Genomic DNA, 15,691 nt, shown 5'->3' on the forward strand with positions numbered 1-15,691 from the left:
CTAAGCCTTTTTCAAGGAGAAGCAACATGTCGGACGTTTCTTCTTCGAGCAGCAGCAGCAGCGATGACGACATCTTCACGCGTCGAGTTGAGCTTCAGCAACAGCAGCAGTGCAGTGTGCGATTCTCATCTTCTGGCGCCACAGCTTCTGGGTCTTCTGCCGCTGATGATGAGGTGGCATATGTAAGGAAGAGCGGGCCATCTCGCACGGTCGCCACGACAGGGGCGCATTCGCCGCTACCTACTGCCGAGACGGCGGTGCTATCGGAGAGGTTCTCCGCCGCGCCACTCCTGCCAAGCCCTTGTTCGGCGTCTGCAGCGAAGATGACCCCTGGTGAGCTCCTCGAGCAGCAGCGCGGCCATCCGTCTTCGATCTCCACCTGTGGGTCCCCCTTGGAGGGCCAACCACCCCGTCGCTCGTCGAGTCAGAAACAGCGCGCCTCATGGCACTCAGTGAACACCGGTGACTTGGGAGCTGTACCGCCAGCACTAACTTCCTCGAACATGCTGTCGGCGTCCCCCGGCGCGGGCTCAGGTGGACTTCATCGAAACCGCTCTCGCCGCCGATATCCACAGGGTAAGGCCGCCGCCTCTTCGCGCGCGGTGTCGCAATTCTCGGCGTCGTCGAGGGCCAGCAATGTCAACGCTCGATTGCTGAGTGACGAGGCTTACCTCGATATGTTCCACATCCCAGCCCTCATCGCTCAGCTTTCGCTGTCGCTCATGGCAGCAAAGCCGATTGACCCGCGCGCTTTCGCTCGTGACTGGCTGGCTGACCGCTTAGTCAGCGAAGAAGACGAAGATGATGAGAACACCATCGGCGAGGGCGGTAGCATGGAAAGTGGCAGCGGCGTTCTCGAGGTCGCAAGTCAAGCGCTGCAGAGCGACACACCCGTCTTGACACGTTCCACAGAACTACCTAGCAGCGCCAGCGTTGCCTTTCTGGACAGCGGCCGAGCAATGGGCAGCTCGGTGAGTGGCAGAGGCGCCACAAGGTCACGTTCCGCGGAGGCCTCATGGCGCCAGCATCGCTCGGAGCGGTATTCGCACCAACGGTGCCGGACCGACATATCCGGTGATGAAGAAGGTAGCGTAAAGGCAGCGTCGGCAGCCGCCGTCCATGGCCAAGAGAACAAAGCTGACACAGTCATCGGTCGGGCTGCGTCTGTGGGGCGCGCGTCCCGCAGTACCCTGTCACTGCGTCTCTCTCGGCCCTCAAGCAGCACCTACAGCCAGCAAGTCCCACGAAAGCAGAACGCTGTGGATAGGCAAGAGCAGCGGAAAGCTCGGAAGAGCATTTCGGCTCTGGCGCCCTCGCAGCAATGTGGCACCCGTCGCATTGGCAATGTTGCGCGATCGCGGAAGCACAAAGCATTGGCGCCGAGGCGCGGCGCAAACGTGAGCGCCAGTGGCAGCTCGTCTCGCTATGGGTCGCTGCTGACCGCGCTGGCCCCGCGCCCCGCAGAGGCCAGTGAGCACAGCGACGCTAGAGCATCTCGGCGTACCTCGAGCAGATCGCGGCAGAGAAACGAAGAGAGAAAACGAACAGCCATGGCTGCGCCGCGAAGCCTTCCTCCTACCCCCGAGGCCTCCTCCCCCTCATCGTCGTCTTCCCGCAGCACCCTTGATACTCCTGGAAGCGATGGCGTAGAGTGGGCACCGGTGGAGCTGCGATCGCGCCGAACAACGATCGCCGGCTCCTCGTCCTCTGTCGACGTTGATCCTTCGTCGTCTCCTGCTAAGCAGCCCATGGAGGGCGAGTCCAGCATCTCGACGGAGACGCCTCCAGCGCCGCATAAGACAACCCGCGGCGGGCAAGAGATTTGCACGAGCGTGGCCAGTGCACGCATCGCCGAGGCTGCCGTAGCACCCGTTCCGGCTTCGGTGCTAGCAGATCCAGCGGGCCTTCTCAAGAGCAACAGCTACGCCGGTGATCGCCAGACCGGTGGTGAAGGGGCTTTCGCGAGCCCGCTGCAGCGCGACTTTACACCCTTGCCCTCGGAGGCGAGCGACTCCACGATCACCTCCTCCGCGGGACTCCTTGGCGGCAACGCCCATGCACACCCCATCCCTGCTGTACAGCAGCAAAGGCGTGATGAGAACAGGCTTGCGGTGGTGACGGCCGATGCGGCGGGGCAGGTGCACAATGAAGCTCGCCACGCCAGCGGCGGAAGCCCTCGGCCTGTGGCTGTTGGCTCCCCGACTAGTTGCTCAGAAGACTCGGCGGCGAAGCGTGGCGCAGTCGAGGAGGAGCTGGCGAGCAACGACCGCAACGCAGATGAGGTCCGAGAGGCGGACCGTCACAGCAGTAGCACCATAGCCGGGAAATCCGAGCCCGCGAAGGGTGTGACCGGCGAAGAAGAGGAGGAGACAGCAGACGGCGTGGCAGCAGCAGTGGAGGGGGACAGCGATCCGGGCGACGGCGGCGACGTCGGCTTTGCCATGTTCGCTCCCATCCTTGGTGTGGACGCGACAACGAACGAGGTAATTGACTACCGCGAAGCCGGGGCGGCACCGTCATCGCCGTCTGCGCTTTCCGCACCTACCGGTGGGGCTGGCGTACTTCAGCCCTCCGCCGCCGCCAGCGTAGGTGGGGGCGGGGGAGGGGGTGGGCATCTGGCGCAGACCCACGCCTCGATAGCTGTCGCATCACCGTCAGGCCTTCCTCCGTATACGATGCGGCCCCTGTCCTCTACCTTCAACGTCTTGCCCACGCCAATGCTCTCGGACTTCGTGGGTGCTGGGGGGCTGACCAACACGAGTTTTGGCCGTCGAGGTGTGCCCAACAGCAGCTTCGGTCGGCGTCCTGCATACATGGCCAGCGCAGCGGGTCGCTACGCGGACCCAGCAGCTGGCACCACTACGGGAGGCTCGTCACCACCGTCGCCGTTCATCACACCGCACGCGCCGATTGATCTGCCCATGCGGGTTGGTGATGGTGATGTCGCAGACGGAGAGGCCGTGGCAAGTCTGCAGCTGGTTGGCTTCCCAAAGTTGAATGCGAACTTGACAGCAGGTCTCATTGGATCGGGCGCTGGTGTTCGAACAAGCGGCTCTGCTTTTGTTGTTCGAGAATCCACGCCCATGTCGGAGCGTAAGACAGTGCAGGATAACGATGCCACGGATGCCAAGGCCGTGGCGCCGTCGGCGTTCTGTCAGGCTGCAGGGCTGCACGGCAGCACCGACAGCGCGCGAAACGAGGCACTCCTTCCCGCCAAAGACACCATGGGCCCGGCAGCGGCGTTGGCCTCGGCCCCCTCGCCCCTCTCTGCTGCGATGAAGTTGGAGTCGGCGCGTCGACTCGGCAAACTGCTGGACCAGCTGCCAGCCGCCAAGTACGCCGCGGCTATTGTGTTTCTGGAGGGCCTGCTGAGCAGCAGCGGTGGCAGCAGCGACGCGGCAGGGACACCGGAGAGCGCATCGATCAGCGTAATGGCCACGATCGGTGACGCATCGAACCGCAGTCGCGGGCTCTTGAACATGACGAGCACAGTAACGGACACGACGCTTGGTGGTCTGGGCTTGTCGGATGACGGGTCGTCGCCGCTGGTTGGGCTGCATACCGCCGGGCGGCCGTGGTCGATGACTTTAGGGCACGAACGTAGTCCGACGGGCCGGGTGCCGAGCTTCGCACATCTTGTCACCAGTGGGAGTGGCCAGGCACCAGCTGTGGCAACAAATGGCATCAACGAGGACGGCGCGGGTGTGGGCGGTGGGCTGAGCCGAGTGCCGGAGGATGGGCAGTGGAAGTCTGTATCTAAAGCCGGGTCTGCTTCCGTGGAGGCGTTGGTGCGGGATGCACTCAGTCAAAGCGTTCTCCGCTCACTCCCACCGACGCACGAGGAGGTAGCTGGCAGCGGGCCGTCACTTTCCTCGCGCGCTGATGTCACAGGGTGGGCCGCCTACGACAGCACCAGCGGTGGCATGCTTCGGGCGCCCTCTTCCACACGCCTAGAGAGCACACATGGTGAACGATTCACAAACACCGTGACATGCACCGCACGCGTCGGCTCGTTGCAGGCGAGCTCGCCCCTTTTGGGTGTCCATGGCGGAGGCAGTGACAGTTTTCTTCCACATGTGCCCCCATCGCACTCACAGAAGAGCAACTTCTCCTTCTATAAGCAGTCGTCCGGCACCGATCTGTCGGACCTACGCCGTCAGCCCTCCTTACCACACCCACCCGACAGCGACGCGCCCGCTGCCGTATTGCACCAGAGGCAGCCGCAGCAGGAGCAACAGTCGATAGCTAGCGAAGCAACACAGCACCACAGCCACAGCGACGGCACCACTATACCACTACTCCCGCTCAGCAGACCAGTGTCTCCGTCCTCTGTAAGTGACAGGAACCTGGCCTCAATGGCGGCCTTTGTGCACGGGCGACGAATCACCGACACAGCTGCACCATCAGACCTTGCCGCAACTCCGAGGACCGATACCGGTGAGCTTGCGGCACCAATGCACAGCACGGCACGTCCTGCCACGGCGGCTGATGTTCTGGAGGGCAACAGCAGCGAAGAGAACAACGAGAAGCTCACGTCCTCCCACCAGGGCCTCACCGCTCATATGGGGAGCCGAACCACCGCCAAACGATTCCGAGCCACAGATGCGGCTGCTGTGACCACAGAGTCGAGCATGACCGTCTCACCGGAGGCGCCAAAATGCATGCACCGACAGCGAGGAAACGAGGACAGTAGTGCGTTGCCGCCGGTGAAGAAGCGCGGCACCAACTACGATGGCGTCGAGAGCACAAGCATCGATGCCCACCACTGTCCCCTTCAACTACGCGGCGTCGATCCTCAGCCGACTCTCCTGCTCGACGCGGCTGATCATCCGATTGACCTGCACGTGCAGCCGGTGAAGTCGGCGTTGTTGCTGTCATCCAGCACGCCTTCCGGCTCACCGCCGCTTGAGGAGTTGCTACTGCCCGTCTCCACCGAGTTGGCCGCCAATTCAGGCGGCGAGGGCGCTGGTAGTCAAGGCGCTGACGGATATTCGCGCGATTGTCAAAGGAGGCAGCGCTCTCACTCACTGCCCGCGTCCAATGTCAGCGCCACCAGCGCCTCAAGACATCCTCTGGATACCTTTGAATGCCCACAAGCCTCTGACTCAGATCTGAAGGCAAACACTCGAGTGGGACCACGGCGCCAAGGACTGGGGAGTAGCGTCGCCAACACCTTGGCTGCCCCCGCAGAGGAGTGCAGTGAGGTGGTGAGGTGGGGAAGCAACGCGTCAGACTCGCCGTCACTGCCTCTGCCCCCGCAGCATCCGCGCTGCGCCCAAGAGGAATCAGAGTTCGAGGATGTCGATCTCGGCGCTACTTTGCGAATGGCGGTGGTTCTCGCTGCTGCCGCTGGCACGCAGCCGGCGCCAGCGCTGTATAGGACAGAGATGAACGAGGAAGGCTGCATGAGCGGGCACGCCATCAGCAACGGCATCGCGGACAAGGCTGCCGACCTGGCTCTCGTCTCAGGGAGTAGCATTGAGGCAACTGCGCCCCTCGCCAGCGCGCATGCCACCGAGGAGTGCAGCAGCCCTCCGCCACCGAACGAGTCATACGTCGGCGACCCCTTGGCAGCCAACGCGCGACAAAACACTGCTGCGGTGGATGGCCACAATGACTGCACATTGCAGGGCGTGGTGCAAGGCAGCGGTGCTGACATCGATCACGCCTCGCTTCCGTCGCCGCATACCGCGTCATGGCCCCATACACACAGCGGCCCCGCCACCTGCAGCGCCGAGGTGTCTCTGGGGGCCGTGTCCACAACATCGCCAGCGATCGCAGCGGTAGGGGTGACTACGGTCGGGGCTTTTTTGGACACACCTCTAACAGCGATGGGGCCCCCTTCCACCCTCGAGGCCTCAACGCGGTCGGCGCCGCGCTTGCTGCCGCCGCTGGTCACCTCATCCGTCGCGGTTGCCATGAACTCGTTTTTTTCGCGAGAGGACAAGGTCGCACCGGAGGAACTGGAGGCGGTTCGAGAGGTCGTGGCGCACTACGATGCCTTCGCCGCCTTGGATGAGACGCAGCTGGAGGCACTCGTGCGCACGATGACGCGGACGGAGCTGCAGCGCGGTGCCACCGTGGTGTGCGAGGGCGACAGCACACTAGGGCAGCTGCTTCTCATCGTCTCCGGGAAGGTGGCGATCTCGCGTAAAGGAGTAGTAACCCGCACACTGGCACGTGGGCAGTTCTACGGCGAAATGGAGATGTCGTACCACGTGGAGCGCAGCCGCGTCACCTTGACAGCCGCGACACCCACCGTGGTACTCTACGCACTCCAAAAAGTGGACTATCAGAAGCTCGTCATCCATGAAAAGGACGCTCGCAGGTATATGTTCCTTCAGTACGTCAACGAATGTGTCCTTTTCAAAGGACTGTCCCCGCACATCAAGATGCGGCTGGCCGACTCCTTCCGCGTGTGTCGACTGCGCCAAGGTGCCAAGCTGACGGAGCAAAGCGCACCGGTGGAGTGGATGTACCTGCTCATGTCTGGCAGTGTGTGCATGGCTTACCGGGCCCCGTCCTGCATCAGTGGCGAGACAAGTGATCTACTGGTGTCAAAGCGCTCTGCGGCGTCGCAGGAGGATGTGCGCCACATGACCGCCACCTCGTATTCGTTTTCCCATTTGGCCGGCTCGACATTCAGCGAGGGGCTCATGTCTAGCGTCGCCTCGGCCGCGGCGGCTTCGACTGTCGCCGGGACTTCCGTGACACGATGCGGGACCGCGCCCAACGGCAATAACGTCTCCCGGTCATCCTCGCTGACGCCGCTGGCTGTCACTCTCCAGATACCGTCTGCAACGGTCCTGTTGTCCCCAGCGGCAGCGGCGAGCTCGACAACAAGTGCTCCGCAGCCGGAGTCCGCGGGAGAAGGCGCCCCATTCTTGGACGAGGCCTCCAAAGGCAGCCCCCTGATGAGCTTGCTGTCCCCTTCACCTGGCGCCAGTGCCGCTATGCAGCGCCCGCCACAGCTGCTGCAGCCACCCGCGGCAAAGCGTCCTTACGGGAGTAGCCAGGGCAGGAGTGGAGATCACCTCGAAGAGCCGGGCGTGGCTGACGGGCCGCCGCAGTCCCTCAGTCTGTACACTCGCAGAAGGAGACGGAAAGGGCAGCACGATTGCAGCGCGTCAAGCTGGCAAGGCTCCCCTCTGCCCTTCACATCGTCAGTAGGCTCGCTTGATGCCCATGGAAACCAGCCGCCCTCGCCACTGGTCGTGCCAGCCTCTCTGCAACAGTCGGCGAACACATTGCTCGACAACACCATCCATGCCAATGCCGCGAGCACGCCGACGACCTGCCTCTTGAGCGCAGCAGTGACACGCGCAGGGGCAGTGGGCGGCAACGACGCGATAGCAAGTGGCGGCAACAACAGCAATACTATTAGCAGCGGTAACGCAGTCGTGCTCGTGGTGGAGCGCTCAAAGGGGCAGCTGGTCGGCGAGACAGAATTCATGTTCAAATGTAAGGGCCTCTTCACTGCCGTCGCCACGGCACCCGTGCAGGCAGCGCGCATCAGTCGTCTACACTTTGAGGCGATCATGAACCGCTCCGTGGTTGAGGAGATGAAGCGGAGCATGTTGCTCAACCCCGACTACTACTTCTTTGAGCTCACTGTGCCCGAGGAGTTGAAGGAGGATATGCGGCGCATGCTGTTTCGACTGAACGTCGGCCCGGCGGCACGCCGGCGTCACCGGCTCTCACAGAAGCAGCTGCCTCGACACTCGGTGACAGATGCGGATGGTGCGATGCCGGGCCCACGAACCCGCGGCGGCGCCGTCGGAGAGAACAGAGAGAGCAAAGGCGTCGGACGGCCGCTCGGGCACCACACAGCTTTGTCACGCCGTATTTCGCGGGGGCATTATCAGACCCCCCTCATGGGCAGCATCAACGGTGGGGCGGGCGGCTCTAGCAACGGCCCAAACGCGGCGATCTATGGTAGCGGCAGCACCACTCCTAGAACATTACCGCCGGCTTCCATAGCGCGCGCCCACAACAGTGGACGCGAACATGACGATAGTCGCCACTCGCAGACAGGGAGCGGGTGGCTGCACCCTGGTCACTGTCGCTTCCGCACGACGCCTCGGGAGCCTAACCCAACGATGGCTCGCCCGTCGGCGGAAAAAGTGATCGTCGGCAGCAATGACGCAACCGGCATGGAGCCCTCCACATCCCGCTATCTAGCAGCGCCAACTGTGTCTGAAGGGCCCTCCTTCGCCGCTGAAGTCGCCGCCAAGAGTGCCGGAGAAGATGCATCGTCCCTCACCCCTCTGCCGAGTGCGGCCACGGGCGACGTGGATGGGGCGAGGGATCGAGACAGTAGCAGCGATGGTAGCCGAAACCGTCACTCGCGCGCCACCGCGCGTCACACCACGACTGGCTGGCGTACCAGCTTCACCAAGCACTCATCCACCACCACCAGTCGCCGGCGCCACGTCAGCACGCGTGGAGAGATCGTCTTCTCCGGAAGCCGAAACCTCTACCGCTTCAGTGCTGAGGCGATGAGCATCAATGAAAGTATCATGATTGCCGTCGTGGTGGATGGTACAATCATTCGGTGGAACTCCGTCGCGCAGAGCGTCACCGGATTTGCGCCGTTTGAGGCAATCGGTAAGAGTATTTTCGATTTCATCATCTCCGATGACGGGCGGCAGCACATGCGCGACACCCTCGCCGTCGCCGCGCGCTACGCCGGGAAGTGGGAGCAGTACAGTCTGCACGGCCTGAAAGAGCAGCGCATCTTTCCGTTTCGCCAGAATACAGGCCTTTACCAAGTGGGTCTGGCGCTCTCGGTCATCCCCTCCAACTACGCCAAGACGGCCGAGGTGCTCCTGCTGATCGGCCGGGAGGGAAAGTATCGGGCCGCGAACACGTACGCCGCGGACGTGGCCAAGTGGCTGGAGGGGTCTCTAAAGCCGCAGCTGCGCCAGTTCCAACGCCGCATGGCGCAGATCGAGTCGCATGGCTGGCAGCTGACGGCCGAGGACGCGCTGCAGGTACGTGGCAACCTCGATGCGTGCATGTCCATGGTGGAGCAATTCACGAAGTTCTCGCTCCTCAACATGGAGGTGGTGAGTCAGTCGTGGCGGCCGGTGCGAGTTCCGGCGCTGCTGCGCCGCTTCGCAGTAGAAGCGATGGCGTTTGCGCGGCAGCAGCAGCATGAGTACTACTGCAACATCGACTTGGTGGAGCCCAAGGTGGAGGTGTTCCTGGACGCTCCGCAGGTCCTGGCTGTCTTGCGGCTACTGCTCAGCGACGCGTTGCAGTGCCCCAATGTGGACGACGATGGGAACGTGATCGTTGCACACTCGGAGCTTCGGGTGACGGTCGTAGAGCCACAGGACACAAATCAGGTGCCGCTAAGCATCGGGAGTCCTGCCGGCCGTGTGAGCGGGAGCAGCAGCGGCGTAGGTCGTCCTGTCGGTCTTCTCGCCCCGTCGAGTACGTCATTTACGGTGCCGTCAGAGATCCACTCTGGCAGCCCCACCGCCGACGGGCAGCGAAACATGGCGGCCCCGACGCCCACGCCGGCGAAGACCAGTTACCCGGTCATCTACACGCCTGTCTCCGCTGCGAACTCCAATGACGCCACCCCCCTTGCCCCTGCATCCGCTAGCCCTCTGCCTGAGGCGGCCGCCAAGGTGGATTACTCGCCGTCACGGTCTTTGCCACGCGGCCATCCTCCTCAGCCACACGGCACTCAAACAGCACGCCCCGATCATCGCTACGACTCCCCTCTCATCACCCTCGTGAGCGAAAGCAACCTCGGCAACGGCGGTCACGCACAGGGTGGGGTAGTGGACAGCTCACCGACCACGGTCGCGGCAGGGCCTGCGCCTGGCTCTACGGCGTCGAGCGGAACTGGAGTGCGCGGCTTCACAAGCGCGCCCATCCCCAACACTCTCACCGCCACGCTGCGACGCATCCGCTTCGAGCTTCGCGACGACGGGCCAACCATACCTTGCCTCCAACACCGCGACACAAGGGCAAGCGAGCGCACGCACGGCGACGCGTTGTCAGAGAGCACCTCTGTTGACGATACGGCAGCCGACAAGCCAACCTCGCCCAAGTCGACCTCGCACACTAGCGAGCGAGTCTTTGAGGGCCTCGGTGGCGGGGGCGAGCCAGGCACTGGTCTTGACGTCAGCCGGAAGAGCCTCACATTAACTGCAGCCAGCGCGCGTCGTGGCGCAGAGCTCGAGCAGGTCGAAAAAATACTGGCCGATCTCGGCGGTGTCGTGTATGGCTTCACACGACCCGAGGCCCCTGGCAACGTGGTGCGAGTGGAACTGCCGCTGCTCGTCGTGCCTGGCTCCACCGATGACGGAAGGGATGACGAGAACGGCGGCAGCGGAGGCGGAGCAGCAGCACCGCTGTCCAGCGCCACGCGTACCTTTACCGTGATCGTCGCCGACAACAACCGCCTGCACCAGCAGCAGCTCTGCCGTGTTCTTTGGGCGCGGCAGCACGCGGTCGTACCGGTCACAAGCTTTCGCGAACTGGGGCGCAAGCTGGAAATGAATACCGCCGACATTCTGCTGATCGATCCACTCCACATCGACATCGTGTCAGACGACTACGAGTCGCTCCTGGGCGACGACCCCTTTGACGACATCCGCATCCTCTCTACTCGACTAGCGCTTGTGGTCATGGCGTCTGACTTCAGCGACTGGCGCGTGCAGAAGCTGCTGAAGCGGCATGCTGTTGTGGAGCTACCCAAAGTCGGTTCCGGCGCCCTTGTCCACATTGCGATGCAGGAGGCAGAGCAGCTCGTCACCGAAATGCGGGATGAGGAGGAGCGGCTGGAGCTGATTCGCCGCACCTTCACGAACAGCTCCGCCGAGCGCCACAAGATAGGCAAACGCATCGGCAAAGGCACTTTTGGAGACGTGTTCGAGGTGGAGGACACACTGACAGGCGGCAAGATGGCGATGAAGCGCATGCGGCTGCACGACGGACTGCTGGCCGATGAGGTGGTGCAGGAAATCTTGGCCATGACGACGCTGACGCACGAGAACATCATTCAGTACTTTTACTGCGAGAAGGAGAGCGATACACTGCTACGCCTTTACATGGAGCTGGCTCCCGGAGGCACGCTGCGCGACAAGATTCGGGAGCTGCCAGGGGTGCCGCTACCCTTCGCAGAGATTGTGCACCACCTCTCGTGCATCTGCCACGGCCTTGCGTACGTGCACGAGCAGAGTTACGTGCACGGCGATCTCAAGACGGCGAACCTTCTCCTGGGTACGCGCAACCGCACCAAGATTGGTGACTTTGGTACCGCGAAGCACTTGGCGCCGCATCAGCTCCTCTACACGATGGTCGGAACGCCGCAGTACATGGCGCCAGAGGTGCTTACCGCGGACGTGGAGCAGCGTCTCGGCTATGACTTCAAGGCCGACATTTGGTCGTTGGGCTGCATCGCGCTGGAGATGGCCACTGGCAGCCCGCCGTTCGCACACGTGGAGTGCGCGCAGGGGATGGGGATCATTAAGTATCTCACGGAGCTGACAGAAACTCCAGACTTGTCGCCGCTCTTCTCCGGCAACCCGCTCGTGTACGAATTCGTGAAGAGCTGTCTCGATGTCGACCCGCAAAGCCGCCCGACGGCGCAGGAGCTGTTGCAGTTTGACATATTTGAAGGCGCTGTAGCGAGCCAGCGAGCAGAGCGGCTCGTGCGGCGTGCGGAGATGCTCCACAAGCTGAACAAGTACGCCGCGATGCGCGCCAACGGGGGCCGTGGTAGCATAGAGAAAAATACCGTTGGGGGCAATAATGGCCGGGGTGCGGCGGTACGGAACCGAGGCAACTGCGGCTCCGAGGAGAGCGAGGAAGGAGAGGAGGGGGACGATGGCAACCACAGCAGCCTCTACGACAGCGGCCTTCTCTTCTCCAGTGATGACAGCACCGCTTACGAAGACTACGACGACGACGAAGAGAATGAGGAGCTTAGCGAGCATGAGAGCGTAGAGATTGCGATAGAGGACAACTGTGTGCCGGGAGAGCATTAGGAGCACTAATGGGGCCCAGCAGTAGCCCCGCGCGAAGTGCCCCTCCCCCATCTTCATTTCAGAGGACTCGAAGCACGGTCTGATGGGGAAGCGACAGTGTCCATAACAAAGATGCATGCGGCTGTGTGTATGCACGCACGCGTGTATGTTTGCTTGTGTGTGTGTATGGGTGTTTGGGGGAGAGGGGTTGGGACTGAAAGTTTTGCTGGCGCCGTGCGCCTTTCGTTTTTCTGCTGTGACTTGTCGATAAGCGCCCGCGGCAGGTCACGGGGGGTGAGTGTTGCATCCTGCCATTGCACTATCTGTGTCTGTGCCATGTCATCTGCTGCTGGTACTTTACCCCCTTCCCGCCCCTTGGAGATCGATCTGCTCGGCCGCCCCGTCTCGTTCCTGGCGTCCGCCTTGAAGGCTTCTCCGAATGCTAAGCGACTGTCAATCTTTCATTGTCCGCGTCACCTTCCCATACAGCCGTGGCGGCGAGCAACATTAATGGGCGGCATACACGCATCGGCATCTCAACAATTTCTTCGCGTAGTTGATGATGGAGGCCTCCTTCGCGGCTTCTTTTTTCTTCTCAAACGTTGATGCCGTGGATACTGTTCCCCCCCTCCCTCCACTCTACGTCTCTGCAGGGCATGTGGCTCTATGCAGAGATGTGTATGGCGGAAGAGGAGAAGGCACAGTGTGTAGAAAATGGGCGATGCCGTTCCCATTTTTAACATCGTTATCTTCGCTGGAATGAAAACGCCTCCAATGGCCGGACGGACGGGTAGAGGCGGCAGCGCGTGGCTGAGGCGCGCGCACCAAAGCGGCTGCGGCGAGGACCCTATCTATCCAATCCTACCATCTCCCTCTCTCTGTCGCTCTCAAGGGAGTGCAGATCGGCGTAACACTCATAGAGCGGCGAGCGATGAGGCGCGCTTACGCCTGGCGCATTGAACTCGGTGCTATCCGAACCACAGCGATAGAAGGAGACACGTGCGCGCGCAGAACGCTGACCGGCTCCCCTTCCGTCCTCTCATTCTCTTCCCCCTCCTCTGATTGCGCTGCCCCTCCTGCAACGCGCCCCCCTCCTCCAGTACAATGGCCACGTCTCTTTCTGGCAACCCTCTTTTTTCTGCTTCCGGCTTGGCCGCGCAGTAGACCTCGCCGGCCGTTTCCACGCGCGCCATACCTGCCGGCACACACAAACATACACACACAGACACGCACGCAGACGGGCTCAGCGCTGCCCACGACTGCTGAAAGAATGCTTGGAGAGCGGGAGTTGATTACTTTGGCCTTTGGCAACTACAGCGCTCTCGTGGCCGCGCAGTGGGCAAACGGCACCTCATATTATGACGCCTGCCACAGTACCCTGTATTCTGAGTGCTGCAGCGGGGACGTTCTGGGCGGCGGCGGCGGCACGACCAACGGGCGTGTCCGAGTGCCACGTCTTTTGCTGCTCGACGCCCCCTACGCGAGCGTTTTTGACGACATCGGCGCGTGGGCTCGCAAATACAAAGAGGACGCCGAAATCGACGAAGGCCGTGACCCTGCGTGCAAGCCCTCCACAGCCTCGCCGGCACCCGCGCTGGGCGGAGGGGCCTCATCATCGTCGTCATGCAGAGCACTCCAGGACAGTGCCGCTGAGGAAGAGAGCCGTTGGCTCGCCCGTGTGGCCAGCGCCGTCCGGCGTCGCGTCGTTGAGCAACATGGCCTCAGCCACGACGGTAGCAGCAGCAGCAGCAGCGACAATGAGGACACTTGGGATGCGGAGGCGGTACAGAACGGCGAGGACGAGTACGCGGCTGCGCATCTGCCCGAGGAAGAGCTTGAAGAGAATGCTGAAAAGAACGATGGCCGAAGGCGCGGCGCCGCGGCAAGCCGCCCTCAAGCGCACTGTCCAGCCCGCTTAAGGCGAAGGCTCTTCGATGAGCACAACACCACGGTTCCGTGGTGGCAGTACATTACCACCGGTCTCGCACCGAACAGCGTCACCTCTGTTAAGCCACTCCAGCACACGGACGCAGCCGGTGATCTACCGGCGCTGCACAGCTTCGGCTACGGCCTGGCTTACCTTCGCGATAGAGGCAGGTCAGGCGAGGTGATGGACTTCAGCGACGCGCTGCGTCACCAGCTGGAGGCAGCTGATCAGCTGCAAGGTGTGCAGTGCTTCACCGACGGCGACGGCCTCTTCGGAGGGGCCGCTGCGAACGTGCTCGAGCAGCTGTGGGAGGAAGCGGGCCCCAAGACGCCGATCGTTAACCTCTGTACCTTTGCACGCATGCCGCAGGTCATAACAGATGTGGCCTACCGCGCTGATATCGCGTTCCGCGAGCGCCGCATGGACGAAGCTGCACTGAACCAACTGCTCGCCACCCTGCACCTCTCACGTCACCCATCAGTCGTGTACATCCCGGTGCCCATGTCGGAGTGGGACATCTTTTTCGAAGGCGCCGCAGCCGCCGCGTCGCCCACCGAATCGCCGAAGTGGCTGCGAGATGACCGGGCGACGGCGCAGCTGCTAGCGGCTGTCGTGGACACTGCTCTTTACGGGCTCCGAGACGGTAGCCGTGCCAGTGGAGCCTCGTCGGGCGGCCCGCTGTGCTACATGGACGAGTGGTGCCGCGTGGTGCGACCAGCGCCGTCGCTGCGGGTGGCGGTTGCAATGGGTGCGCTACCACAGCCCGTTTCAGCCGCGTCGGAGCTGTGGGAATTTTTGCAAGCAAACCCACTCCTGCCGGGTGTGCCGCCTCTCGACGAACGCGTCACTCGTGCGAAAGACAGCGCCGAGGCAGACGCCACCTCTGAGAAGACGCGGCTGCAGGCCAGATTCTTTTCGCTGACGCACAGCATGTCGACCTATCCGCCTGCCCACGCTTCTGGTCAAGTACTTGGCCACGCAGTCAGCCTGCGCGGCGCTGGACGCCTACCGGCGACGGTGTACCCGGCGCGTGAGGCCATGCTGCGCTATGGCCTACCTCTTCGCACGTCCACCTATCTGCCGCTCTTGACGGAGGTCAGCTACCCGATCTCCGGCACCTTCCCGATGGAGCTCCTCTTTGCCGACCCCTCTGCTGCGGTGAAGACTCTGCGTAGAGGGAAGGGGGGCGGCGACGGCGATGGTATCGCCTCGCTGCGCAATGCTGTGCAGAGCGTGGATGTCGGGGCCCATGTGCTGAGCACGTATGCCACCGCACCGATGCTGCGCGGTATGAACACGAAGGCGCAAGCGGCACTGCGGTATAAGATGGACCGCTACTGCGACGCCTACGTAATGGAGAGGGATGATTGGCGTGAGGCACTCGAGGAGGGGCTGGCGCTCTTCGATGACTATCACCACGCGCCCCTGTCGAACGCCGAAGACAGCAGCGGCGATGACTACGACGCTTGAGTAACAGATAAAGAGAGAGGGCAAGAGACGAGCCTCAGCACGCTGCTGTGCTGCCCATCGTCGTGCATGTGCCTCGGCAGTGTTTCCGTCATGTCGTCCCCGCGACTTTGAGGCGACTCAGGTAAAGATTATCCCCTAAGTAAGCAATGATGCGAAGAGGAGGAGGACGGGAAGGGAGCAGAGGGGGGGTGCCGCGTGGTGTGAAGAGCGAGGCGTACATCCATATGGAACAAAAGGGGGGGGGGCAGGAAAGAGCTGCCTTCGCTCCCTTTTCGTGTTGTCGTCTCACCCTCATGACCACTAGCCT

At 62.6% G+C, this 15,691-nt stretch overlaps 2 protein-coding genes across 2 annotated transcripts; both read left to right on the top strand.

Moving 5' to 3' along the window:
* Positions 1-323: 323 nt before the first annotated feature.
* On the top strand, positions 324-12,008 carry LSCM1_06417 (uncharacterized protein; the record flags this gene model as incomplete). The annotated part of the gene is made up of 1 exon (XM_067323847.1): positions 324-12,008. One exon carries the CDS (start codon positions 324-326, stop codon positions 12,006-12,008), a length of 11,685 nt encoding a protein of 3,894 aa, XP_067179161.1.
* Positions 12,009-13,257: 1,249 nt separating this feature from the next.
* On the top strand, positions 13,258-15,384 carry LSCM1_06418 (uncharacterized protein; the record flags this gene model as incomplete). The annotated part of the gene is made up of 1 exon (XM_067323848.1): positions 13,258-15,384. One exon carries the CDS (start codon positions 13,258-13,260, stop codon positions 15,382-15,384), a length of 2,127 nt encoding a protein of 708 aa, XP_067179162.1.
* Positions 15,385-15,691: the final 307 nt, after the last annotated feature.

Source organism: Leishmania martiniquensis, chromosome 20 (genome assembly GCF_017916325.1).
Source record: "Leishmania martiniquensis isolate LSCM1 chromosome 20, whole genome shotgun sequence".
NCBI classification, from domain to species: Eukaryota; Euglenozoa; class Kinetoplastea; order Trypanosomatida; family Trypanosomatidae; genus Leishmania; species Leishmania martiniquensis.